At 40.7% G+C, this 27,580-nt stretch overlaps 1 protein-coding gene across 3 annotated transcripts in view; it reads right to left on the bottom strand.

Moving 5' to 3' along the window:
* The window catches only part of RASGRP3 (RAS guanyl releasing protein 3), a 58,589-nt gene that overhangs the window by 4,515 nt on the left and 26,494 nt on the right, over nt 1–27,580 (bottom strand). For 2 of the 3 annotated variants that reach the window (XM_030946417.1, XM_030946418.1), the window contains exons 2-14: nt 23,994–24,186; nt 22,354–22,456; nt 21,647–21,709; nt 20,352–20,483; nt 19,370–19,517; nt 17,651–17,824; nt 17,149–17,265; nt 16,568–16,843; nt 10,970–11,047; nt 6,939–7,055; nt 4,584–4,699; nt 3,664–3,811; nt 187–223 (exon numbers count right to left, since the gene is read on the bottom strand). In XM_030946417.1, the coding sequence (XP_030802277.1) occupies nt 187–223; nt 3,664–3,811; nt 4,584–4,699; nt 6,939–7,055; nt 10,970–11,047; nt 16,568–16,843; nt 17,149–17,265; nt 17,651–17,824; nt 19,370–19,517; nt 20,352–20,483; nt 21,647–21,709; nt 22,354–22,456; nt 23,994–24,063 (1,579 nt within the window). In that variant the 5' untranslated portion in view covers nt 24,064–24,186. The remainder of the gene's footprint in view (nt 1–186; nt 224–3,663; nt 3,812–4,583; nt 4,700–6,938; nt 7,056–10,969; nt 11,048–16,567; nt 16,844–17,148; nt 17,266–17,650; nt 17,825–19,369; nt 19,518–20,351; nt 20,484–21,646; nt 21,710–22,353; nt 22,457–23,993; nt 24,187–27,580) is intronic. The other variant, XM_030946419.1, reaches the window with a different exon arrangement.

Raw genomic sequence — 27,580 nt, 5'->3', positions numbered from 1 at the left:
TACTGCATTCCAATGTAATAATGTGCGTTCTAATGCAGTGAAACTTCGTAGTGCTCATGGACAATACCAAATGTAGATGCAAGGTGTGTTTGAGCACATGCCATTTCAGTTAAAGGTATGGTTGACTAACTTGTACTACAACCCACCACCCATAGCTTGAAAAAAATCCTTGTAGTATTTATTTACCTTTACATTTGTAGCCTTGTTTGATTATACCCCAGAGCTGCAAAGAAAGACAAAAGACCGTCAAGGAATCAGAAAAGAAATCTGGAAGGAAAACAAGGTCACAATGAGGAAGTACCAATGGCTACAAAAGCACAAACAGGATACAACTGCTCTTAACACCCTTCCTGTCAGGCAGACCTCCCCCTTAGTTGTGATAAGACTGTGTGGCTTCTCCCTCCTGCTACTTGTAGTAATGGGACTACCAGAGAAGGAGAGACACAGATGACTTTTGCTTCCAGGAATGGGTTAAAATCATATCAGGCTTAGTGAAAACAGCAGAGCACATTCTGCTTCTAGGCTCCCTTAATGTTATCTGCAGGAGAATTTCCTGTGTACATCCGTTCTCCAGATACATCACTGACCCAAAACATTCAAACAGAGCAGAAGAAAAGACCACTGGGGATAAAAACTAGGTTCTTGGTTCCCATACTGGCTCCCAGCACACCTAGCCACAGCAATCTGATTTGTGCGCCTGCCTTTTCCAACTTAAAAAAACCCCAACTCAAACAGATGAAGAACGAAACAGGCAGAAAACACACTAAATTCCATCATTGCCTTCCCTCAAAGCTGTTCTTGTCAACATACACTTGCAACTACCAAATGCTAAACATCCAAGGGCCAGTGTGTGTGGTCCCACTTTTGGGAAGCTTTCACTGCCACATGAGCAGGAGTGCTTGGAAACAGGGAACCTCCCTAGTAAATTGTTTTCTGTGTACTCAGCAGCACTGTATCTACAGCCACAGCATTATAAAAACAAGCATTTCCACTCTTGAGAGGCAGTGAGAGGAAGGGCCAGGTTTTCTAATTCTATCATAAAAGGAAAAAACTGGGGACTCTGGTGTTTATTTTTCCTGAACTCATTCACCAGAGAGGGTGAGCATATCCAGGCAACTGAAATTGTGTGTGGCTCATCATCAGATTTATAAGTACCCATGCACAGAGAGCAGGGGGTGAATATGGTCATTAAAGAAAGGTTCAAAAGGAAGAGATGAAGATCATTCTGAATACAAAGGAAAGAGTAAAATAAACACAAAGGAAAGATTCTGGGTGGAAAAAAACCCCACCCCACAAAAGAAATAGCAAGCAGAAATGGGGCTCTGGAGAGAGCAGAAATAGATTAGACAAGGCAGAAGAATGGTGAACAAAAGAACAGAAAGGACAACAGTGGAAGCTGGGTCCACAGAAGGCCTGTGGCTTATTCTTTTCTTGCTAATGCCATATATGTGCACAGTGAATACAGCTGCTGTGCTCAGGCAGCAACAGGGGCGCGCCCTAGTCCCTCTTGAAAGAGCAGAGATGACCTATATTCCCAGATTTCTTTTACAGGATCCCTGTAAGAGACATGGATTGTTACTTATTTCATTTAAGCTCTAATCTGTTCCTGCTGAAGGCCTCTCTACTCATTCCTCACCTTATCTCTGTACCCTCCTCCCACTCAAATTTGGCACCAATGTTGTGGTTACATGCTGCAAGGGAAGCTTAGCTGAAGTGTCATGTCATGAATTCTGATCTAAAGCTTTGAATGTGTCTGACATAGCTTTGCTGCCAAGGTAAGAGGATCTGTGCAAATTCAGATTATAAAGCTGAGCAGGACGGCCGGTCACCCACCCTGCCACGTGGTGCAACTCAAGCTTTGGGATGGAACTGCGACTGGCCATGGGCATATCAACTTCGTGCTGCTTAATGACATTAGGTCTTAGCTTGACCTTCAGCATTTGTAGTGTTCTAATAACTGTGCATTGCACTGTCATGTCAATTCATCCTGCTGCATGGTCAGTGCACATTATTTTGACTGTGAATCAGTGCATCAGTTTGAAATTAGGTTTCCACCCGTGGATGAGTAGCACTGAAATGCAGAACAAATATGCAGCAGATTCTGTTGTTGGTTCCTGTCCTATCAGTCCAACTCATCCACAGAACAATGCCAATGACTTCAATGAGCTGACAGGAAAAATGACCTTATTTCCATTTCCTGTACAACCCCTTACTCGTTTGCATTCCTGCACTGGATGTAATCAGGGAGATGTGAAAAATCTAACAATGGCCAATTAAAAAATTGATGTAGGAGAAAAATATCTGCAGGAGAGGACGTTTCAGGGCGGTCCTTGGGCCTTGCTTTGCTGTGGAAGCCTTCCAAACGCACTGAGCGTCACGAACGCAATGACGTCTTCCCAAGGCAGCCTGGAACAACAGGCTCAGGCCAGTGGCTGCCCCTGCCCCATGGGTCTGCTGGAGCTGTCAGCCTGAGAGCCACCAGCACACCCCTACGTCAGCACTGACCATGTCACCAGAAGCCAGGGCTTCTGCAGCTTCAGCGGAAATAGGCGGAATTCCTTCTTGCCCGCGGCATTAATCAGCGGCAGCGGCTGCGATAGGGGCTTCAGGCACCCGAACAGAACTGACGCGTCACAAAAGAAGTGAGTGGAAAATGGGAGCATGGGCTAGAGCAGGAATGCCAGGGCAGGGCTGAAAGGAGGCACATTTTTGCACTCTGCAGTGCTGCTGTTGGTACTTTGAACCATGAAGAAATATTGCTTAGTGACAAAGATCACGGAATAAAGTTCTCTGTTCTGGAGAGCAGGGACAGGGCCTGATTTTACAGCCTGTTGTGAGCCACACACAAGAAGAGGACATGGCCCTCTGCCCTTACTGCTTTAGCTGTCTAAATGTGGACATCTGATTTCAGCCAAGTGTGCCCATTAAAGTAACTTCTATATCATAGTAATTCTTTACTACATTTGGTTTGAAGTGGAAAACTTAGAGAAGGTTTACAAGCAACACAAATGTCCACAAAACCAATCCTTTCCCAGATATGTAGACAGCACTCTAATAAGTGACATCTGGTAAGTTATGGCTGAGAGAAAAGGCAAATTAAAAAAAAAACTCCAACTAATAAATTCTAAAAATTCTTATTGTACAGAACTGCTGGAAGCACTTTTGATTTCTTTACCAAATTAGAAGATCTGTTAATTCAATAGAGAGGAAATTAGGGCTGTTACAGCCATTCAGAGAATTATGAACATATCTAGGTTGCCATGTGCAATTTCCTGAGAAAGAACAGCTTTTGCCTCATCTACATCCTCTGCTCCAGACATCTATTTTCCCTTGAGCATGTTTACATGGGAAATCAAGCCCAATTAAAGAACTTAAGATAAACCAAGCAAGACCATTCATATATAGTCTCCAACATCCTTTAGCTAACATAATTGTCCCTTCCCCCACCCCCAACAGATATTCCTACAAACAGCAGTTTTAAGAAACCACTAAATCAAAACTGGATAGCACAGCTACAACATGAGTAAATGTTTTGTGCTTCTGAATGCCATGAGATATTATTTGGCCAAGACACTTCAGCAATGTATGGAGCCAGTTCCACCTTATATAGATTAAAGGCTAAAAGTTGTTTTTAAGATATGCTATTATTACAATCATACTTACAAATCCTGCACAGTGCTCGCAGAAAGTTGGTTTAAGATAGGTCATTTCCTGAAAGTTATGAATAAACCCTGGCCCCATTTTACACTGAAACTGTGATTTTGCTCTCAGAAAGTAAGCCATCATTTCTTCTTTGCTTATAAGACCATCTCTGTAAGGGAAATAAAAAGTAGAGTAGATCTGTCACTGCTCATGGCACTGAAATATTTGAGGTTTTCTCATTGCAGAAAGCATGCAGCACACAAAGCACATCCTTTGAAAGAGCTGCAAGAGTCCTGGAAGGAAAAAACACTTACAGCCTTTGTAGTTCTTATCTTTCTTTAGACAGTAACACTGAACCTTGTTATTTCACCTGTTAGTGGTATGAGAGCACAGACCAGGCCACTAAATGGAGGAACTTGACTTACTACTCTCACAGAACAAGTGGTTATGCCTCTGGCTGGCCACCAGCCCTCACGGTCAAAGAGATTCTGGATAACAAGAATAACCAAGCCCAACTGGCTAGGAAATGGATGTTATATATGCCTTATAGAGTATTTGTTACCCCCTCTCTGTTACATGCACTCCTTTCCCATGTGCTGTACAGAACTTATTTGTTTCATCAGTCTGATGCCTGGTCTGGACAGAGTATCTCCACTGTAATTTCACAGCACTCTAGGGTTTTGACTGAGCCCCAGCAGGAATTTGTCATTAAGCTATTACATAAATGATTTTTAAATTACCAGGTAAAGCAGGACTCCAACCTAGGTCTTAAAGGACTGACTGGAGTATAAGAACTTAAATGATAACAGAATTTGGTTTTTAGTAATCTTGTCAGACACAAGAAATTTGGGAGCCGCTGTTTCTCCAATATATGTATTTTCTAAATTTTCAAATTGAGGAAAAGGGGGAAAAAAGCACCACAAAGAGATCTCCAAGCTTACTGGTCTTTGTCCAGCACACAGAAAGAGTCCAAGAAGGGGAAGTTGGCAGCTATACTCTCAAAGTCTTCCTGAGATATATAACCATCATGGTCGTGATCGTAGTTCCTAAAGACAGACTAGGGGGGAAAAGAAGATATTATTGTACTATTATCTAGTTTATCCTGAGTCTATACCAGCCTCTTCAACAATATAATTACATGTAAACTAATGTTTTATTCAGCTATTCAGATGCTCTCTTGCAACTGTTTTATTCCTTTTATTTTCCTTAGTATTTCAATATGCATGTTATTGGACTCTATGGAAAAAATGGCTGATTTTTAAAGGAAACTTGACATCAGCATTTATCTAGTGATGATCCTCCACATGTCTTCACACGTAATTATTCTTGCTTTACTTTTTCTTCTTTGATGGAAATGTCACTAAAATTCTGCCCCAGGTGATGGCATATTCCCTTTGTTTCATTAAGTATACTTTTTAATAGTAAAAAAAAAAAAGGCAATAAAACAAAAACAACAGCAACTTTCCCATGAGTACTTCAGATGGCTTTGGCTTCATTTTTCTCTTAGGTGGTCACCTCTACTCTACCACAGTACTGTTTCAATCTATTTTGTTTACTAACATTTTGACACCCCAATCATGAGCAATTTGTGCCTAACAACCATTCTCTTCCATCAACCCACCCCAGCCCACCACTAAGCAAAAACAAACATGGGATCAGATTCAAATGTCACATACAGTGACGGGTGCCCTCCTTAGCTGCTAAGGAGTCACTGTATTCTGTCTTCCTGTTTGCAGAGATGTGCAAACATCTGTGGTGTTAAAGCCATGTGCGATGCTGATGGGAAAAACATGAGTGTCAAAATCAACATGGCTATCTGAGAGGCACACAGTACAGGCTCCTTCATTAGACGAAAATGTTGTTGATAAAGACATTACATCAATATACCGAGACCCATGAAAGGCATCTGTAGTGTCCCTGTTTTAACAAGAACCTTATGAAACTGATTTCTATGAAATTACTGTAACCAATGACGGGCAGACCTCAAAAAAACATCATAAAGAAGGAACTAAAACACAAACCCAAGTAGTATTCAACACTTTTTGTAATAAAAACAATGGCTAAAAGCACGACTCAAAGCAGCAAGTAAACAACAAATACTGGCAAAGTGAAAACAGTTGTATAGTGGTGTGAGCCTTTTAGTAAGCTGTATCCATAAAAGCCCCAAACCATGTTTTAATCCTGTCAAACTCAAATCACATGTCCTAAACCAGGCCAAAATTGTGGAACAGGGAACCGCAACTCCCTCAACTATAGGAACAAACATAAACTCCCACACGGCACATTCTGGAAAGATTAAGGGATTGTGGCAGACTTCCTATTTAACAAGATATCAAAGAGAGGTTTGGATGTGGAGTCATTTTTATCAACACATATGGCACTGACAAAAGCAATTCAGGAACAGCATGTGCATTTCTGGCATCCCACATTAGAAGAAAAATTAAACTTCTTTTAAAAAAGGGCACGTACAAAAATTAAACAACAAGTTATATTTGAAATCTGGGTAAGACAACTGAAGAGTTTGTTTAGGTTATCTTAACAACATAACCCCAATTAGTGATCTGTAACACAAACAAAATCAGAATTTAATAGTTCCTCCCAGAGATACTTATTAATTTGTAAAAAGGAGAAAGAAGAGTTCAGTCTCTCCAAAGGAATCTGGAGGTGTTTAGCTTTGTTTATATTACCTAGCACAACACATCACCTTCTAAACTGGAGCTAGAAGATCTCAGCTCTAATTCTGTGTGCCCTTGTGTCCACATTTTTAAAGTGACACCCAGACAATGCTATCTTTACCATACATAACATGTTCTGAACAGTAAACTAACAGCAAGTTGAAAACCAGAAATAGAGTTTCCAGAAAAGTTCATTGGACCTATTAATGTGTGAGATTTTTTTTCTGATTTGCTTTCTTTTCAGCTGTGGCTATGTGGCTAGAGCTGCAGAAACTAAACTTTGCATTCTGAATTTATATTTATAGGTATATATATATTTATATTTATATTTTAATAGGTTTGTCTATATTTATATAGACAAACCTATTAAACAGCAGCCAGGTTTTGGATGCTTCTGAAAGTCTGCTCCTCTCCACCCAGAAACCTGTTTGCTAGTCCCATTGGTGATTGCAGGAATAAAATAAATATTTCTGAAGGTATCAGTAACAGCTCAAATTTGTTATGGCATGTCTGAAATTCACCCAACCATATCAATGTTATTATAAGCTTGAAATTAATTATAATGATGCAAATATCAAATCTACCATTCTCTTAGACCTGTGTAATGTTCCAAATACTTACATCCACCAGTTTCCGGATGTGCTTGTTGATGACTGTGGGGTCAGGTTTAGGTACCACTCCAGATGCCCACTCCAGTGGCACTACTGGCTTGTTGGGGGTGGTGGGGGAGGTAGGCTGCTGAGAGATGGATCAGAACACAAGGAATTTCAAATCTGAATTAAGAAGTTGAATTTCCCAGTAAAAGCAGCTCAAAATGTCAGAGCTACAATGGCAAACTGCTGGAGTGCTCGTGCTGTAAAAATGTGCTTAGCAAAGCATCAGGCAAGGTTTTAAAGGGCTTCACTAACAGCTTCAGTCAGGATCAGTGCTCCCCCTCACAGCTTCACTGCCACCACCCAGGGAGCTCAGAAGCAAACCCAAGCAGTCTTTCCTCACTGACGTCTCCAGAGGGTTCAACAGCAATGAGACTTGAAGGAAGGGGGAAAGAAGGAAGGAGGGTCTGTAGGATTTGTGAACACAGTGGGCACCAGAAATAGGTAAGCCCAGAAACCTGCTTTGCTCCTCTGTAAAACCTCTGAGATCACCACAGTCTGCCCCCAACTCCCTGCTGGAGGGACCCATGCCCAGAAGCCACACAAGGGACTGCCTCAACCAGAATAAGCTCATGCTCCTGCTCTGTGTGCCACCAGCAGGACAGCAGGATGCAGAAGCAGGGCAGAATTGTGCTCAGCAATCTTGCTGGCTTCCAGCTGAGATGTGTCAGGATGCACAACTTGATTCATCTAGGCAGCTTGAGTAGAAAGGCTCTAACCTTTGACTTGTTCTGCAGATAACACCAGCCAGACTATTTTATTTCAAAAACATCTTGGTCTTGACAGAACCGTAGCTGATAGCTCACTGGATGCACAGACTTCACAACCTGACTCTTTCCACACCACTACAGTGCTTTTGGAATAGCTCTGGAATGCAGCTCAGATTCTTCAAGTAGGAAATATAGGACAAACCTGAACACATTTTCAGGTAAGGATTCAAAAAAACCCAGTTACAACGCTTGGACAACACTGCAAGACAAACTGGCCTTTCCCTGCATCTGCCACTGGACATCTAGCAGGTGAAGCTGTGTCAAGCAGAAAAAATTCAGTGTTTTGGGTCAGAAGGGAGAGGGTCCACAGTCTCAGAAGGCCCCTGTGTTAGCTGATGAGCAAAGAATCTGGGTCTCATTTGTCTTGCTCTGAATTGGTGTGACTTGAATGGGAGACAATTAAGACATGTAAAGATGTTACACATCTCATTGTGTATAGCAATGGTATTGTAGCCTTTGACATCCAGATGAGAAATGGTCACAGGTTCATATTTTACTGTGTTTGGTTGGAAAAGAAAAAAAGGATTTGTTAGTGGGTTGCTTTATTAATTTGGTTTTTCCTTTTTCAAGTGTTAGAACAGCTTCTATCAACACCTTGATAGATTTTGACCCATACAAATGTGCACAAGTAAGTTTGGGAGGAAAACACCCCTCTATCAACGAAATTCAATTTTCATAAGAAGTAGAGGGAACTTGAACATCCAGCTCTATCTGCCAAAAGCATGGACTCAAAGCATCCAAATTAAAAGTGTCAGTGTGGTGCTAGACTACCAAGACCTCACAAAGAGCTTTTAACATCTCCTGGTCTGAGTGAGCAGTGGCAGAAAGAGACTGAATTCACTGGAGCCTTCCTCTTATTTCTAGGCTATTTCATTTGAAGTCTCATTCAATTTTTATGTTTTTTTTGACAAGTTGCAATGAAATCCTCATGTTACTGACCGCTAACCAAAGAGAATTATTTGTTCTTCTATTGCACTTATAGACTCAAATGAACAATGGTAATTTTATTTATGTATTTGAAATGCATCCTATGAGGAAAGGTGCTAACTGGCTGTCCAGAGACTTCCAAGCTGAATTTATTAAATCTTCCAGAACACTGTGTCTGGTCATGCAGTTTGTGATTCACACTGTGTCTCCCATTTACTTCACCAGGGCAGGGACCATGGTATTGTAGACCGAGAAAGCATTTTCAGATGTTTGCAAACATCCATGTATTTTGGCATTGAAGTGAATTCTGCTGAAAACATAAAAAATTTACCTAAGTGCATCATCAGTGCTATAATTGCAACAGGCAGAGTTGTCCTCTAGATAATAGCTGTATTAGTGAAAACTCCTAACAAGAAGATCATTAATGGGTGTGAAAAAGCAGGACACTGTGACAAGGAGGTGCTATACTACAGCTGCTGGTCATTCCTCAGGGTTTTTTTAAGGCTGCTATACTGACTGAAGGCTCTCCTCCCAGTTTCAGCAGAAGAAAGTCTAGCTCAACTCCCTGTTCACAGCAGACTGATATGCTAACAGACCAGCTCCACTTTTGCCTCGAAAATGATTGCAGCAGCATGAGGCATTTCCTCCAGAGTGCACCTGCGTGGGAGTGGTACCCACATAACAATAAATCAAGGAGCAGTTAGAATGACATAACCGTGCTGTCACGTTGCCTTTGACAAATTTTTCCACATACAAAAGCCCTACAGATCCTTTCCCCTGTAACAGAGCCTGTGTGCTTTGGCACTCCATCAAAGAGAAGAACGCTCCAAACAGTCCGGCTGCTGTCGATTCAGCTGCAGCTTTTTACCCATCAGGGTGCTGCCATAGCTCAATGTCACTGGCTGTTCATTGATCCTTGTGCAGAAATCTCCCACAACTGCTGGGCACTGTTAAAGTTCACAGCATTGTTTATATTGCTTTTGTCCTGCTTAAAGCTCAGGCTGGAGATCAAAGCAGCAATGTGATAATTTTCTTCATTTACGGTAGCAGTCCGTCAGTCCTTCCACAGCACAGGGCTGTGACATTTCAACTTGGCTGGCAGTAATGAGAGCATGAGGGACCCAGAAGGACTGAAATAACTGTTGTGGTCAAATCATACCCAACAAGGACTGGAGACTCAGTAATGAAATTTCAAATATTCAAGCTGAGCTAGTATTGACTGTAGAAATATTCGTTAGTTTCCTTATCACTGCTCATAATACATCATAACACAGCATTGGGAGCACACACACAGTCCTCAAACTGGTCTCCAAGAGTGATTAACAATTTTAAACCCCAGAGAAGCCTTATGCTTGGAAATTCAAGGCTTCTGCTTCCTTGCTTGCTTTTAAGAATGCTTCAAAACCTTTAAAAGCTCTGGAATGTATAATCTCAGACTCCTGGACCCTGCTCTCACCCCCTGTGAAGCATTTCCAGCCACTCTCAGCTACTGCTGCTGTCAGACTTGAGAGGGCTCAGCCTGAGAGCATCACAGGCTGGATATGAAAGGTAATAAGAATGTTGATACACCGAAGAAATGCTCAGAGGAAAGTGGAGTCCCTAGCCTTTGACAGCAGAAGAAAGGGAATAATTAATACTTGAAGTGGAACTCAATTATTAATTATGAGTAAAAATATTGAGTAATAACTCAACTATTAATTATGAGGTTTATCTGTATCCTTTGACTTTCAAAAAGAAAGAAAAATGCATGAATGCAGCATTATCTTTAGTTGCACATAACGAAATAAAGATTAATATCTATTCTCATCTATTTAAACATTGCTTGAGAGCCCAAGATGCAGCCAATTATACCTAAGCAAACAGTTCTAAAATACTACAGTAATTATTTGCCTTACCTTAAACAAACCTTTTAACTCAGTGTTGTTTTATGTAACTGCACCAGCATCCAGAAAATCAGCTAAGAGTCACATAATAAATAATTTATGTAAACTTATAAATGATTATATATCTAAAGCAGAACTTTGTTTTCCAGGACTTGCAGAAATTTTGTTGAAAAATAATTAACAGTGACATCTGGCATGTTCCACTATTTTTTTCTCCCAATATGCACTAAAATAAAAGTGCATATTGGGAGAAATAAATAAAACCTATAAATAGTTCCTGTGTTTTCTACACAAATATAACACTAAAAAGCTTTATATACATATGAATAAGGAAACACATTAACTGTCATTTAAAAATTAAATTAATTGCATGCAGACAAAATAAGCAATATGCCAAAATGCAGTAAAAGATGACATACAGATTTGGAGTTCCTTGGCTCTAGCACCAGTGAGAGCTTGTAGATATCATCCTCAGTGTGGTAGAGGTCCAGGGACAGCTATATGTAAGAAAGAATGGAAAAGAGTAATATTTACTAGACTGGGTTGGATATGACAGGCTTTTAAGCTGAGTTATACCTCGCACTGAAGGTAAACACAACATTTTGCTACTCTGAGTTCAGGAGACACTCCAAAGCCTCGTGTAGCTGCTGGGGAAGTGGATTTGCCCAAAGTGAACACAAGCCAGGCTGGTGAAGAACACGCTGCTGCTCATGTCACTGCACTTCAGGGCTGGAGCAACACTCATCCTGACCCCAGGGGAGAGAGGGGCTGCACAAGAGGGACATGGGCTCCAAAGACCCCCCCTACACAAACCTCTTTCTTCTGGCAGCTCAGTGCTCATGAGAGTTCTCAGAGAAACAGCCTGGTGAATACAAAAACTTGAGGACAGTAGTTGTAGAGGGGCTAGGATGGAAGGATTTCAGGTTATATTCTGGTCAAATTTTGTTCATCAAGAAGGGTCATAGTAGTGCAGCTCTTGTATAAAGATCAGCCCATGCAGCAAAGGCCTCTTTGGAAAGCCCTGGGCAGACAGAGGCCTGGGAGAGGCAGGCTGGGTTTGCCACTGCTGGTGATGCAGAAAAGCGCTCCATTGAGAGCAGTCCCAGTTTAGCCCAGCTTGTCCTGCTCCTTGTCACCTCTCAGCAACTCAGGAAAATTGCCTTCCAGCTGTTTCTAGATAAATGAAAGATTTGTCTATCATGTTCTCATTCTTTTCCCTGGAGGATTTATTGAGGAATAAAAGAAGGTACATAAATATATTTGAAGTAGGATGAATCTGTTTTTACTTTGGCAGCTGGGGTCTGCGCTGATCAATGTCTGCAGTGAACTCCTCCTCCTTTGTAGTGATGAAGGAGAAAGGCAATCAGCACTGTAGCTAATGTTTGACAATGAGAGGAAACAAACATTGCATGTTTCCTGTGGTCATGTTCCTGCATTAACTGGCTTTGAAGGATTGACACGATTTGAAGTTATCATCCACCATGCAAATCCCCAGTTAAGCTAAGATTGAGTTAAAAGGATTTTTTGCTGTGCCCGAGCAGACAGATAGAATTACTACTGACTAAATGGCTGTGACAGAAGGTTATTTTTAGAGAATCTGAAGTGCCAAGTAAGTAGCAAGCAGGACCAGTGACACCTACTGCAAAACCCCCTCTAGGAATCACCCTCTTTCAGGCACAACTTTGCGTGATGAGTAAGACACAAGTTGTGTCCTTTCCCAAGATAGGTTCCCAAAGCAAACACATGGCTTTAAAGAAGTCTGGACATCACATTATTCATTTTGTCCAGCTGAAACATTGCTAATTTTTGCACTTTGTAATTAAGGGCACAGTGAAAGCTGTGCATCCTGCAGGTTCCTTTACCCAGCCAGCATGCTGCTGTCACAGGCTTAGGTAAGGGCCTGTCCTAAAGACAGAATTGAACCAGTAGGTGCTGTAATAAATGTTGTTAATGTTCAGTGACTGTATTCTGAGGTTCCTTGGTGGCATAACATGGGCAGCACTCAGGTGGAATGCATGATGCTATCAGCTCAGACTGGGAGATCAGAAATGGTACTCCACAAGGTGTTGTCTGCTTCCTGTGAAAGAGCACACTTTTCTCAGCAGGCCAGGTGAGCTGGGTGTGGATTTGGGAGTGGAAATGTATTAGTATCTATTGAGCAAGCTTGTATCTCTCCCTCCCTGAATTATATGACCCTATCTTAAGCAGCGGATATAACTTCATTAGGCACAATGTGCAAGCATGCAGTGGACAAGGTATTGTCTAGGTCAGAAGTTTCATACATTAGCACAAAAATTACAAGCATGATGATTATGTTAAGTAACCAGTTATGTAAGCATTCATTTTATATTTTATTTTCAGTTTTGCTATGACAAATAAAGTATAATAAGAATTTTCCTAGAATAAGCTTTACAGTGAGCGGCAGTTTCTATTCTAATTTGACAATCATCGCTGTCCTATTTTTTTTCTGAGCAATTTGGAGGGGCATTGAGAAACGCAGGGGAGTGATCAGAAACACATGTCTTTTTTTCTTTTTTTTTTTGAAGTGGAACTTACTGAACACAAGTTAGGGAGGGTGACTTTCAGTTTGATTGTTTAGGTAGTTCTCATTCTCTTCACCAGATTGTACAAATGCCTGGGGCTTTCCAGTCATTTGCATATAGTCTCAGAACAGGTTAGATAAATAGATACTGAGAGATAAATATAGCAAGGGAAAAAGGTGGCACCGAATAAGTTTTAACACAGTTCATACAAATACGCTGTGGTCTAGCTCAGAAACTGAGATCCACTTCCATTCCACAGAAAGTGATGAAACATGTACCCGCAGGTTTTTATTCACATTGTGAAAAAAACCCCAAACCAGAGCACAGCAGGTAAGGTTACCAAATATAAGTTTTCTAAAGGCAAAACTGTCATTAAAGCTGTTTTTCCTCTCTGCTGCACTGCCAAGCTTGTGTTTAGATCCTCTTTCACTACATCTTAGCTCCACATGGTACAGAACCAGGTGCAAGGGTGGCTGAAGGTGGAGCAAGCGTGGCCAGTAAGTCAGGAAAAGAGGAATAATCACAGACTAAGAGCAATCACGCACTAAGAACTGTGTCCATCTTCCTGTAATGTACTCTGGCTCACTGGCAGCTGAATTGTAACCATTTACTTTGCTTGCCCATGTAACTCAGACTCATTTACTCAGCCCAAGGCAAGAGTTGCATCCCCCTCAGCTTTTGTAGTCTCCTGTGGCAGTAAACCTGGCGTGTGTTCCTGGTGTCCATACACCAAAACTTTCCCTTTGTGGCATGCTAACTTCCATGCAAAATGCTGGCTTCTTTCAGCTGCTTGCTCAAAGCTAAAATTCTGTGAGCTAGAAGCTGACTTTTTATGCTTACAAAAAGATGAGGTGGGGTAGAGGGGTGTGGGGGTGGGTGAGAGCAGACTCTAAGTTTGTGTGCAGACATTTAAGGCATGAGAAGACCAACTTTCCAAACTGTTGACCATTCAGCAGCTACCACTGAAACCAAGAGTCCTCTTGTCCCCATGAACCCTTTTGGTCCAGACTCAAAATAACATCTTTAAAATGCCTGTAAGCCCCTTGAGGAATTGGCCCGAAGTTTACTACCCACATCTCACCCAAGCATTTAACCCAAGTTTTTACTTCATAGCTCTAATCAAAGTCTCCCCAGACATCACCATTTCCAAGCCACTGGAAAGGTATCTTCTCCCTTAGAGCAAATAGGACTCTATTTGAGGAAGGGAAAAACCAGGCCAAATTCCCACATGGCCATGAAATGCCCATTTCATCTTTCTGTGCAAGTTGTTGGACTAGCAAACCAGTACCCAGTGACTGACTTGTGAAGCAAGCACAGGCCAGGCATTTGCTAAGTGTGGCGTAAAAGGCAGCACTGCAAGGGAGGGAGGCCAGGCAAGAGATTTACACATTGCTTATCAGGACAAGAGACCAAGTGAAAGCTTGCCCGGATAAAAGCTGCTCAATGGCAAAACAGCAGAAGGGAAGAAACAGTTGGGTCAGCCAATCCACACACAACTGGAAATCATTCTACACATTTATATTCCTTTACTAGATTTGAAAGGGAGTTTCTCTAAATAAGGTAAAGATGGAAAAAATTTTTACAGTTGACATTAGAGAGATAAGACCTAGCAATAAAAGGAATTGTTAATTCTTCACGCTCTGAAAACTGAAGATGATGTAGGCAGCAGGGGAGGCTAAATCTGCTAATAGACCATTTGCACATAGCAAGGTCAACTGGTTTTAGTTGTCAGCTCTTGTCAGCTTTGGGTTGCAACCCTTTTCTTGTCCTCTTTCTCTGAACCCAGCCTATGATTTAAAACTTTCTTTTCAACAAAAAGATAGACAGGAACATTTAATCTACAATATAAATCCATTATTTCTATTTAAGAGACTAGCATTAAAAAAAAAAGTATTGTATTAATATACACTGATAAGGACAAAATCTACATACAGTAAGAAAAATGAGAATATTCACATTATGGTATGTATCAAAATTCTGGTCCAGGAACTTTTGACAGAAATTTGTTGGTTTTTCCCTTTCCAGAACCCACCATTTAAAATCAATACTCCCACACAAACCTACCTGATCCACAACCACACTTCCAGTGACTGATGTGAAGACAGAATTACCCTGGAAAGGTTTTAGGTTTCCCACACCTGTCTACCTTATTTATAAGCCTTAATCAGGTCTGAAATCAACATTGCAGAATGCAACTTTGCTTTTTTGCTATCAGGTTGGCTCAACTGTAACAAAGTCAGCAGAGCTATATTATGAATTAATGCATTGGAGTATCACAAGTGAGAAAATACCCATCACGTACTCCATTACTTCTCCTTGTAAAGAAATACAAAAATACAAATAAAATCCCTGACATTTTGCTGAAAACAAAGAAAACAAGGAAAAAAAATTAAAAATTGGAAAACAGATATGCTATGTGAGTGCAGGGTGATACAATAATGAATATATGAAGACCTGCAAGGTCTTAAAAAAATCTTTAGCTTTCTGCTTCTTTTGGAAAACAGGCTGTCACCAAGAAGAGAGAACAGCTAATGAAAGTGGTAGCAGCAGTTCAGCTTCCATCTCTCACTTCACATTGTCTAATTTCTATCCTTTTGGACTCACTTTTTTATTACTCAGTTCCCCAAAGCCTGAGGTTCCACTTCCCCCTATTCAAAGCCAAGCTTGTAAGAAATGACCAGGAAGGGAAAGAGTGTCACAAGAAAGCAGCTCTCAGTCATTACAAAAACAAAACAGGACAATAAATATCTACCTTTATAGTTCAAAATTTAAGTTAAAGGACTGTTGCAGGGTTCAACATCTGGTGCCTGCTCTTTCCTGTCCCACTAATCAGGATTAAGACTTGTTCCCAGGTTGCTTCAAACAAGGCACAACTGAAGGAGGTTTTCCAGTTTCCCCAAACTTTCCCAGCCCTCATTACAATGAAGCCATAGGTATATCCACACCAGCTTGGTTGCTCCAAGATCAGGCTCCTATTTGTCAGCTTCCTTAGTGCAAAGCTCTGTACCTGATCAGTCGAGTCCAAATCCATCACATTTTTATTTACTGGACAGGAAGGGTACTGTGTCACAAGGAAAGCACAGGGGAGCAAATTGGAATGATGCTCAGGCAGGAATTTCTCTCATGTGTTGATGCCAGCATGTCTTCCAGTTGTTCCAGAGGAGACATAAACCTCCATTCTAAGTAGTCAGAACTGAGTTTTACTTCTTCTAACATAAATACAGCCCTCCATCTGTCATTCTTAAAAGAGGTAATTTATAACAATTCTGTTGCTGCTTCCAGCGGCCATATGACTGTACTAAAACTCTTTGACTTTCTTAACACCTCATGTGAACCTGTTTCTGTTTTGTGTTTTTCCCTCTTCTTTTTCAAAATGGAGATTAAACTATGCACTTAACTTTATAGATATGAGTATTCCCACTGACACTCAACATTTGAATCGCAGCAGTGAATTGAAACATTTTCAATACTTACAGTTAGCAGGTTAATTAAATCCAAATTAGGCTCTAAATGATGAGAAGCGGTTTGCAGGGAAACCAGTTCGCTCAAGGTGATGGAAAGCTGCTGCATTTTCACTATGTTAACTTTGTTCTCATCTATCCAATCAGGAAAAATGACATGGACAGCAATCAAGTCTTTCAAATGGACTCCCAAGATAGGAATTTTGAAGCCAACACAGTCAGCAAAAGTCTTGCGGTAGTTGCAGTAGTTTCCATTGGAAGAGACCAGCTCTGTCATTTCGTTCCAGTCCTACAAATAGCCAGAGAAGCAAGTCCCTGTGAAAGCATTCATTGCATTTCCTTAATCTGTTTTAAATGAACACAACTCTTGTCAGGATGATGACAGTGTTAATTTCCTCTCTGGCACAGGCAATCAGCCAGGGGATCTCTGTGAGCTTATCCCACTCCACTGAGAGGAATGCAACCCAGTGCCTTTCAGGATGCTCTGCCATGATCCAAATATTGTGCTGGTGGGACACCTGCACTGCAGAACCCATCAGACCTCAAAGAGGTCATGTTCCCCTCAATATGTCTGTATTCTGGAGTCCATCATACCTTTGTGACTTCTGAGGACAGGTGAGAGTGAGTCTCTTTCAGGCGAGAAATAGAGCTGTGGCTTAGACCTCCCACCACTGCCATCAGTGTGTTGAAGTTCTGGAGGTGAAGGAGCTTCTGCAGGAGAGATTAATCATGCATAATTGAAAATCAGCAAAATTCAAGCAGCAGCTACTCAATGTCACACACAGCAAATTAGAGGAGACAACCCATCATGGCTAAAGCACAAACGAATAAACCAGGGCACATAACAGAATGGTTCAGAGAAACACACAATAGTGACAGTTGCCAAGTGGAATAAAATAAAGAAAAATTATTATAAAGTTATGTCTGCTAGTTAAAAAATGCAGGCACGCCACACCTGAACAAATAACTTCAGTGATATTGAACAGGCTGTTCACTGAGGAAATCACACAAAGAGCATCAGCTGATTTGTTAACTGGAATCACCATTTATATTCCTGCTTTGTACTGGAAGAAAACGACTCATCTGCAAGACTTACCTGTGCAACATTGATAAACTTTGTGATTACTTCTGCTCTTTGCTGGGGTGTTGGTTTGCTGAGAACCATGAGCTGGACCCATTTAGAGATACCATTAAATAAAGCAATTGATCTCTCCAAAGTAGGATTGTTTTCCAAGCAGCCATGGATCACATAGCTTTGGTAATCTGTGAACTAACAGAGAAAAGACACTTGCAGTAAAACAGTGGACAAACTGGAGAATCAAACTGAAACTTTGAAACTTTTCTTTCTAAAGCTCCTCTTGTTTAGAAAGTGACCATGATTCAGGGTCAGCACACCCTGCTGCACATCTCCTCCTTAAAGTCTTTTTGCTGTTGTTTTGGTGTGGCTTTTCCTTAAATGTCAATTTACAACTTGTTTGTGTGTCAGGAAATACAGAAGCCTGCAAAATGAGTGTGATGGCTACTTCCATCTTTCCCATAATTTGCTCAACACATTGTATTCTGTGTAGTTATATTTGATACCTTCAGCCATGGTACTCTATAGGATCCCAAAAAATTAAATTTCCCTGAATGTTTGAAACAGTTTTCAGCTGTCCCTTAAAAGGAGATTTTCAGTAATTTAGGACATCATTTTAGCTTGTGTAGGGAGTTGCTAGCAATGCCAGACAAGATGGGTCAAAACCAGCTGATCAAAACCAGCCTGCTAGCAAAACAGGAGGGCATATATTCTAACACAACAGATGCTTGTCTCCTAGCTGCAGATAGACAGTAGTTCAGTGTTCAGATAACTTAATTTTTTTTTGTTATTGTTAACGCTGCCCTTCCTTCTGCCCCATTTTTTCAAACAGGTAAAACCAAACACAGGATTCAGACTAATCATATTCTGCAATTACGTATCTTTGAGAGAACAAGTGGTACAAGATCAATTAACTCTTGCTGGTTGCAGAGAATCATCTGGGACAGCAAAATTCAAGCTAGAAGAATTAACAGAGAAGCTAGAAAGAGCAGGGGAAAAAAAGAAAATTCATTGTAGATTTGCGTTTTCTTCCTGGAATCCCCAAAGGAATTCAAATGCATCTTAAATCTAATTAGAAATCCATGCCTTTTTTCTTGTCCTTCCCTCCTTATTTGAGGTCAGCATTGCATGGATCACAGTAGGGTGTTTTCCTATGATTTGAAGTCTAGAGTCATTAACCTTTGAACATTATTAAGTGACATCAAAAGTGATTCTATTTAGACTGGGCTCAGCTCCTCATTGATCTCTTTTTCCTTCCTCCCTTGAAACAAACAAAAAAACTCATGCATTTTTCTTAGTTTGGGAGTTGGATTTCTCTCATGCTTCTGAACACTAAAAAAAGTCTCATTTGTCATCTTGAGAAGTTACTGCTTCCATTTGCCACCTGATCCAGTAATATCATGTGACCCTTTCATGTGGATATTTGCTAGCAGAAATCAGCATTTCTTTTGGAATTTGTCTTATTTGTTTTATTTTAGCTTCAACTTCAGTTTTTGTCCACTTTTGCCTCTTGCCCTTGTACAATCCTCCGTGAAAAGAAGAAACTGTGCCTGAATTTCCCTCAGTGTCAAAAATCATCAAGTGCAAAAAGGTCCAGGAAGTGCACGGCTATGTATATGGAGAGAGTATAAAGATTCACTACACTGAAATGTTGATAAAAAAGTCATAAATGTGAAACCATGTGAACACTCTTTAAAGACAGGCTCCTAATTGCAAGTGACAAAGTTGTGGGCTTCTTACAGAAATTCTCCTAAAAGATTTATGCTCCAGGAAAGTGAGATGTTCAGCTAGCTCAATGGGCTCCAAATGGTCAAACAGCAGGCAGGCTTTTCCTTTCTTGGAAATCTTCTTCCTCTGTGTAACTCTTCTCATCCAGTCATAGGAAGGACTGCAAAGGAATAGGAACAAGTCTCAGTTTTGTTTGGGTGTATGTCAGTGCAGCCCACAGCTGGAATGTGTTGTGTAAAACTGATCACAGAAGGACCACGAGATTTCTGCCCTGTGACATCCAGCACATTACAAACAGAGTGAGACCTGTTCAAGAGTGTAACAGAAGCTGGGAGCTTTGCATGCGCTACTCCAAGTGATTTTTCCTCTGTAAGTCCACAGGTCCCTGAAGTAATGGAACAACAGAGACAGCCAAATACTGTGAATGTGTCATATTTTAAAAGAAAATCTACAATATCAGATGAGATGCAAAAGTATGTCTGGTGATGTTTAAAAGGTAACTTTCATTCCAGCTTGTCAAGGAAATAGTAGTTGTAATAATTTTGATGTAATGCAACTACATATGTGAATGTTAAAAATTCTCCAGTTAAATAATAGAAAACATTGCAAAAACCAAAGAGATTATGGGTGAGAAGACAAAAAGCATCCCTGAGAAGATCTAAGATTTACACAGCGTGCCAGTCACTACATTGCTTGCTATTTTGTACGAAAACTTGTAGAAGAAAAGTAATCCTAATCACTTAATTGGCACGTGCTGTGTCAGAAAAATAATTTATTTCCTGTTTATATGAAAAATTTACATACAGATAGGAATCTTCTCTTTACTGCGTAACTATAACTTCAAATTTTTAGTAGCTTCAAATTTGAAGACAATTTTGCAAGTGCTTTTTTTGCTCTCTCAAGATCAAGATGGGCCTTAATATTTTTGTACTTTGTACAGAACTAGAATTCTGCTGTTCCAGACACAAAGATGTCCTTGACATGACATCCTTACATGCTGGAGATATCAATGAGATGGATGTGATCCTCATATCCAAGCTGGCTGGCTACTTCTTGAAACTCTTCAGTCAAACGAATCAGCCCAAGATCCAAGTTAAACTCTGCAGGAAATTCCAAAATCCAGTATCTGAAATCCACAGACAGCAGTTAAGAGATGCCCAGAGACTCAGGTATAACATTCAGTGGCCGCATATATTTTACACACATTTTTTTTCATAGGACTTATTTCAGGTCCACTGTTTAGACAGAGAGAGGCAACTCAGCCTTCTTCTGTAATTATTTGTGACGCTGAAGTGGCAAAAGGCACTTTATCTTTTTTTTTTTTTTTTTTCTTAACTCACAGCAGCACAACAAAGCAGCATTCCATTGAAATGCAAAATTAAAGTGGTGTCTCAGGTGACACCCACAGAAGGCACACACGGTGTCCTGCCTCAGGCTGCCAGGACACCCAGATAACACTTGCACTTAGCCCCTGCCCAAGTGAGACAACTTGGTCTGCTCAGAAAAGATTTTCCAATGAAAATACAAACGTGCGTTTGAGTGGCAGTTCCACCAGGATAACTGTGTAAATCAGGTGTAAGCCACATAAACTTACATGTAAAACATGCAAGCCCCTCCTCTATGTAAGGGGGAGTAGAAAACGCTTTATCAGACCCCCTCATTTTCTTCTCAGTGATGTAACTTCACCCAGGAGGAAGGAGGAAAAAGCATTTGTTTGAGTAAAGCAATTGATATCATGATTACTTAAAAATTCATCCTTTCTCTTTTACAGAGAAATGTTCCTACATGAGAACAGCACAATATATGAAAGCTTTCCCATGGAAACAAGGTCAGAGCAGTGTTGCAAGGTTTGGAACACACCCAGCGTGTAACAACTTCAGCATCACTAACACACTCTTGTCACCATAAATTATGTAGGGGTTGCCAGGGATTGCACGAACTGAAGTCTACAACCCAGAGACAATTTCCTTCTCCCACACTAAGTTCCAGCTGGGAGCAAAATGTGTCTCCCCTCTGTGTGGCACTGAACTTGTCACTCTCTGAGAGGCTGATAAACCATAAAACTCACGAGCCAGATAAATGAGAACAAAAGTTTTCTGTCAGCTTTTTAGCTAGATGCAGTTAAGTGTCTTAAAAGCTGGATGGCTCAACTTAATTGTTTTAAACACACAGAAATTGCCTCTTCACTACAGAATGGAGACCAAGTAAAAAACCCAAACAAACAAAATTACATAGATAGTATTAACAGAATATAAAACCAAAATGCTAGAGGACCAGAAGTGCATTTACCTCATGAAGTAGCAGATTTTCAATCTGAATTCATTGCAGTTCTCCCCGTCAGCATCTCTATAAGTATGTCAGCTAAAGAAAGCTTTGTGTGCCTTGACTCAGCAATGTTGTTTTTATTCACTGGAGGCTGATACTAGAACAGCTGAATTTATCAAAAAGTATCAAACTTTCCTTCTAGAGATAACCACATTATGCCTCTGGTATTTCATTCACTTTCACAACGTCATAGGGGACAGAGACTATTTCCTGGCTGCCCCTTTTTTTTCCCTATCAAAAATGCCTCTATTCTACAATTCTGAATATTCTGCTTAAAGGCTTCTTGCCAGCTCTGGCTAACCAAACATGAAAATAGTTATGATAACTGAGTTAAGAGGTATAAATGACACGTAGGTAGTTCGATATCACTGAAAATTCATAGTACTCAAAGGTCAACCTGCTGTGATACACTTGAAAAATTATCTTGGCCTCATATTTACAGTTATTCAGGGTTGATGCAGAGTTAGTATTCTTGTACATATGTAGAAAACCTACAAAGTCTTTATGTATGAGCATAAAGAAGCTCACAAACTCCCACCTTTTAGGTTGAAGAAAAATTCACCACTGAACCTTGTTTGCGTTAATTAATTGGCACATTTTTACAAGCAGTCAGGAAAACAATCTGCTTTTGATACTGCAATGCCAATTTGCAGCACTTTGTGAAAGGATATGTGGACAGAAGCTTGCCAGCCAGCTCTGTGGAAGGCAGATACCACCGGTGCATTAAAAGAAAGGTTCTTGGCAAATGGCTGGAGCAGGGGTTTCCTTTGTCATCTGCAAAACAGAAACAGTGAGTTAACCCCACCATAAAAGGGAGGAGCTTTTACTCTTCAAGCACAGTCAGACAGAAAGGATCAAAAGTGGAAATGCTGGCTCTTTATCTAACAAAAAGGTAGGAAAGAACACCAGAGCACAAAAATGCCCCTTGAAGAGCAACTTGCTAGAATGCAGTGAGTGTTATTTAAACAGAGGAAAAAACCCAAACCAGTTCAGATAACAGGCCACAGCTAAAAAAAATAGGGCATGGGCAGCACTGTGCTAAACTTTATATAAAGACAGTGCCAGTAATCTAAGGGACAAATCCAAAATTAGTCCACCAAGAGGGGGGAAGATGATTTATGTACAACTCAATTCAATACTTATTAAAATAAATATTGCAGCTTTATAGCTTTAAGTTAGCAGTTAAATTATTTTGAAAAATGGATCTGCTTCAAGGAATTCAATGTTAAAGCAGCACCTAGCACCTCACATCTGTGCCCGAGGTCACATCTCCAGCTGCTGAACAGAGACTGTTGTGTCTTTGCAGTGTAGCCACAGAAACTACACAGAGTTATTCCCTGTCAGACTGGCTGACCATCAGTCTTCCCCAGCATCTGCAATGTTGGATTATTCTGTCTGTCACTTTTTTTGAAGACGTAGATGATGTGATGTATGAAAAGAAGAGCCACACATGGAGTGTGCTTGTCAAGAGAGTGTGTACACAAGAGGGACACTATTTCCAACAGACAGCAAGTGCATGGGCTCTGCTAATACTTAAATGAAGTTCTAGAGCAACCAGTTTGATGGTGGCCTACAGAAATGGATGTATGGGATTCACTGCAACTGGTAGCAAGGTCTATCCATCCATCAATTGTTCAATCTCTCTTGCCTTTAGATACTTGTTTCTCTTCACATGGCATACAAAATTAGTACTTCCTTCCAATCAAAATCTGTCCTGCGTCTCCAGGGAATCTAAATGTAGCTTTGTGAATCAAAGCCCTGTTTGAAAATACTTAAGCCCATCCATGAACTCATTTGTCTGTAATGTGATAGATGTCATGATTAATGGTGTTATGGATCAAGGTCTTTTTCATCACTTCTTTCCCTCAGACCTGGTACATCACATTTTAATAAAAGTAAAAAGATTGAATGAGCCTTAGGTCATATTCTTACCAATTATGGTATGATGATTTGGAAAACCTTTAAAAAAATGACTGGTCAAAACCACAGCTGTGTAACCACTCAAGACAAAGATCACTGCCAGAAATAACTCCTTGGATAATACATCTAAACATTTCTCTTGGTAAAGGCCAGCATTGTAGAAACCACCATACCCACAATTGTGCATTAGCTGTATTAAGAAAATTTAATACAGTATGCATGTGATTAAAATTCTGGCTTGCATGATTCTGAGCCAAATTGAAACATGGAAAATTTTACAGAACAGAAATGTTCTTAGCCAAGAGAAAGACTGGCTAAACCAGAGAACAGCAGGATTTATATTAAAAGATTAATTTCAATAACAACAAAATAAAATATTGAAAGAGCATACCAAACATTTCAATACAAGTGTTCAAAAGCTCATCTAATGTTGCAGCCTTTCCAAGAGTGTTTGACCCCATTGTCTTTTAATCGTTGTCAAAATATAAGAGACATTTTCACCAAGTAGAAGGATGCTTCTTCAAATGCCCAGCTTTTTCACTTTATTTTGTTGGTTGCATTCTTAGCTGGACTTCAATGAAAATCTGAAGAAAGTAAAAGAAATCATAATTATATGACTATATGGATGAATTCTCAGGATGCAATGCTTACAGTTCAACTCATCTTTTCTATAAACTGCTTTTTCCCCCACATGATAGAGAGCATGTGAAAGCTTGCCATAAGTTTTCCTTACATTCCATCTTGTGTTTCTAAGCATTGTCCAATTGTTTGTCCACTAGCACAAAATAAATCCATAGCTAGGGTCATAAAACAGACACCAGATGGCAAATGAGGGCCTGCATGTACAATGACGCACGTTTTGTTCAAGTCATTCTATTTACACTTGATAAGTCACTTTTTGTTAATAACCCTGCTTTTATGTTTTTAAGCATAACCACTTTTCCCCCTGAGGTTACTGGTTCATGATAATGCTAATGGTCTTAATTGGCACAGACCACATAAAGTGTTTAATGAAGTTCATAAGATCAGCTTTTTAAAATAAAATAAATCTTCCCACAGTAGCTGAGCAGTCACAGAGACCTAAACACATACAGAAACTTCTAAATTTTATTATACATCTACTATGCATTTAAATATCAAATATCCTTTAACTTGAAGATGCACAGAATACTCTAAGTTTTCAGGAGTAATTTTACAAATTATATTTAAAGAACAAATCAGTACTTCATTATCTATCTGCGACTAAGCCCCACTACTGCCAGATCACACCAAGTGTTTGAAATGTGATAAACAAGTACATCCAGCAACTTATCCGGAAAACAAAAAGCCGAGAGTAGAACTAAAACAGTCCTTGAAGTGAAACTACAGGAATTTGGGAAATTCATTTTCAGAAGTCATTGCCCATAACATCAACTTTTTAAAGCTGGTCATGCAAAGCACTGATGAACTATATACCTGCTTTAATTTACCCACAAATACCAAGTTTTCCAAAGCCACTCTATCACAGACCTCACACAGCAAAGCCTGCAGTCCTGGTAGGACTGCCATTCCTCACCCTTTTTACAAAACCACCCTGACCCCCTTGCCACTGGCCAGTGTCACAATGAGCACAGAGTGACACAGTGAGCTGTCTCTGCTTGCAGCCCTGCAAATGTCACTGTGATCCGGCCACCCAAGGGACACCAGGCAGTGGCAGCTTTACCGTCCCTGCTGGTGCCACTCCAGCCAGGCAGCTCACACCCACAGCACAGGCAGGTGTGCTCCTTCTCCAGCAAAAGCAGGGCCAACACATCTTGACACAACTCCCAGCTCCCAGGAAGAGGAGAAACCCCTTCTCATTCAGGATAGGTCTGCACTGCTGAGCTGATCATGCCCAGACTAGCCTACAGCTCCATCAGTGAAGTGTCTCAAGCTCCCAAGCAGACTTGGCATATGTGAGCTGCTCATTGCTGGCCTGTGCTGGCTGCCTCCTGCCCCTCATCTCCATTTAGGACACCACTGACTGGCCAGAGGTGCCCTGGCAGCACAGTGTACTGCATCCCACCACCTGGAAAGTGTCCTGCACTGGACACTGCTTGATAGTCCTGCAATGCTGAGCCTGTTTGAAGCATGCAGCAGTGTTTTGCTTGGAAGAACTTCAAAATATTCAGCCAAAGATGTTCCTATGAGGAGCAGCTGAGAGAGCTGGCATTGTTTAGTCTGAAAAAAGGTAGACTGAGGGGAGACCTTATCACTTTCTAGAACTGTCTGCAAGGAGCTGGTAACAGCTGGGGGTCTGCCTCTTCTCCCAGGGAACAAGCACCAGAATGAGAGGAAATGGTCTCAAGTTCCACCAGGGGAGAAATTTAGATTAGATATTAGGGAAAACTTCTTCACTGGAAGGCTGGCCAAGCACAGGCTGCCCAGGGAAGTGGCTGAGCCACCATCCCTGAAAGCATGTGAAGGTTGTGCAGATGTGGCACTTAGGGACGTGGTTTGGTGATGGACTTGGCAGTGTTTTGTTAATGGTTGGATTTGATGATCTTACAGTCGTCTTTTCCAACCTAAACAATCTTATGATTCTGTAGTATTATTTTTAGATGTGTTCCTACAGCCAGGTTCTTTCTGGTCCCATCCAGCAATGGGTTTAGACATGACGCTCTCTTCCTTGAAGCTGAGAGGATCCTGGAGGATGTAAGCACAGCTCATGGAACAAGGAGTTTCTACCAGGCAGTGCACACACAATGCCTCAGCCCAAGCCAGCTAACAAGAAACTTAATGAGAGAGGTGCAAGCATTAGATCCTGCCCCTTCCTCCTACGTGGAAGGAAGCACTCGCCTCTGAATTTGGTGGTGCAGAACACCCTCTTGAAAGAACATGCCTGTTTTTCTAGGAATCATACACAGATGCTACTTGCAATGAGCTGAGGAGAAACTAAACTAATCCTTTCACACAACAGCAGACAGAGAAAAAGGGGGGAGGTGAGTACACAGTGGTCCTTGGCTTCAAGCCTGTGTAGCAGGTGGTGTCCAACAGGTTGGCTCTGGGGCTGGACTGGGCAGCCTCAACCCCTCCTGCTACAGCTGGGCTAACACTGAAACCCAAAGTTGTGTGACGTGAGCAGGAGAATGCAGAGAGATGTGTGACTCGCTAACCTGCTGGTCAGGCCACAAGAGCTATGGTTACCCTAGGGTTAGTCTTTCTTCCCAAGACTTTTTATGTCTTTAAAATGAAAAAATAAAGAAGTAAGCAGAGCATTTCTTTGGTTTGCTTTCAGAGTTAACCAGCAGCTGTGCAGTGTTTTTCAAGATCACAACCTTGTTCACTTAACTTTTGCTAGAATCCCACTTAGGGCATGTTTTCCCTTTTTGACCATACCCAAGTCCTTCTCTAAGTGCTTAAATAACTGATGTAATTTCCACAAAGGCACTATCTAGCTCTTCCAGATTTATCTGACTTAAGCTTTCTTTCAAGAGGAGAAAAATAAAATAATTTGCCATTTCAAAATATTTTTAGTCAGTACTTCAAAAAATTAAATGAGGAAAAAATATTGTACTTTCTGTCTAAGCCTAGAAAATTGTTGAGCATGAAATATAGGAGTGGAAAATATGAAATATTTGAGCATGAAATATAGGAGATTTGATCTGTCTTTTAAATTTTGTTGGTATTCCCATCATCTGTAAAATGTAGCACAGGAGAGCATAATCTGTCTTCCACTGACAACATAAAGGCAGCCATATGGTAATTAAAAAGTAATGCCCTTGGTAAAATTGAAGGTTTGGTGTTTTTCTTCAATTTTACAACAACTACTTAAGTAGCAGACACCTAGATCCTGACAGAGCTGTCCTCCCAAACAGCCTGACTTCTAAAGGTCAGAGCATTACTACAATAATGCTTCTTAAAGAAGAATAAAGCATTTCCACCAAATGAAGAACTGGCTGACTGGGTCTGCGTCAAAACCTAATATCACATCTCTTGACTGCAGACTCCAAAACCCAC

The sequence above is a fragment of the Camarhynchus parvulus genome, chromosome 3, assembly GCF_901933205.1.
Source record: "Camarhynchus parvulus chromosome 3, STF_HiC, whole genome shotgun sequence".
In the NCBI taxonomy this organism is placed as follows: Eukaryota; Metazoa; Chordata; class Aves; order Passeriformes; family Thraupidae; genus Camarhynchus; species Camarhynchus parvulus.
This window is presented reverse-complemented; position numbering and strand designations above follow the sequence as displayed.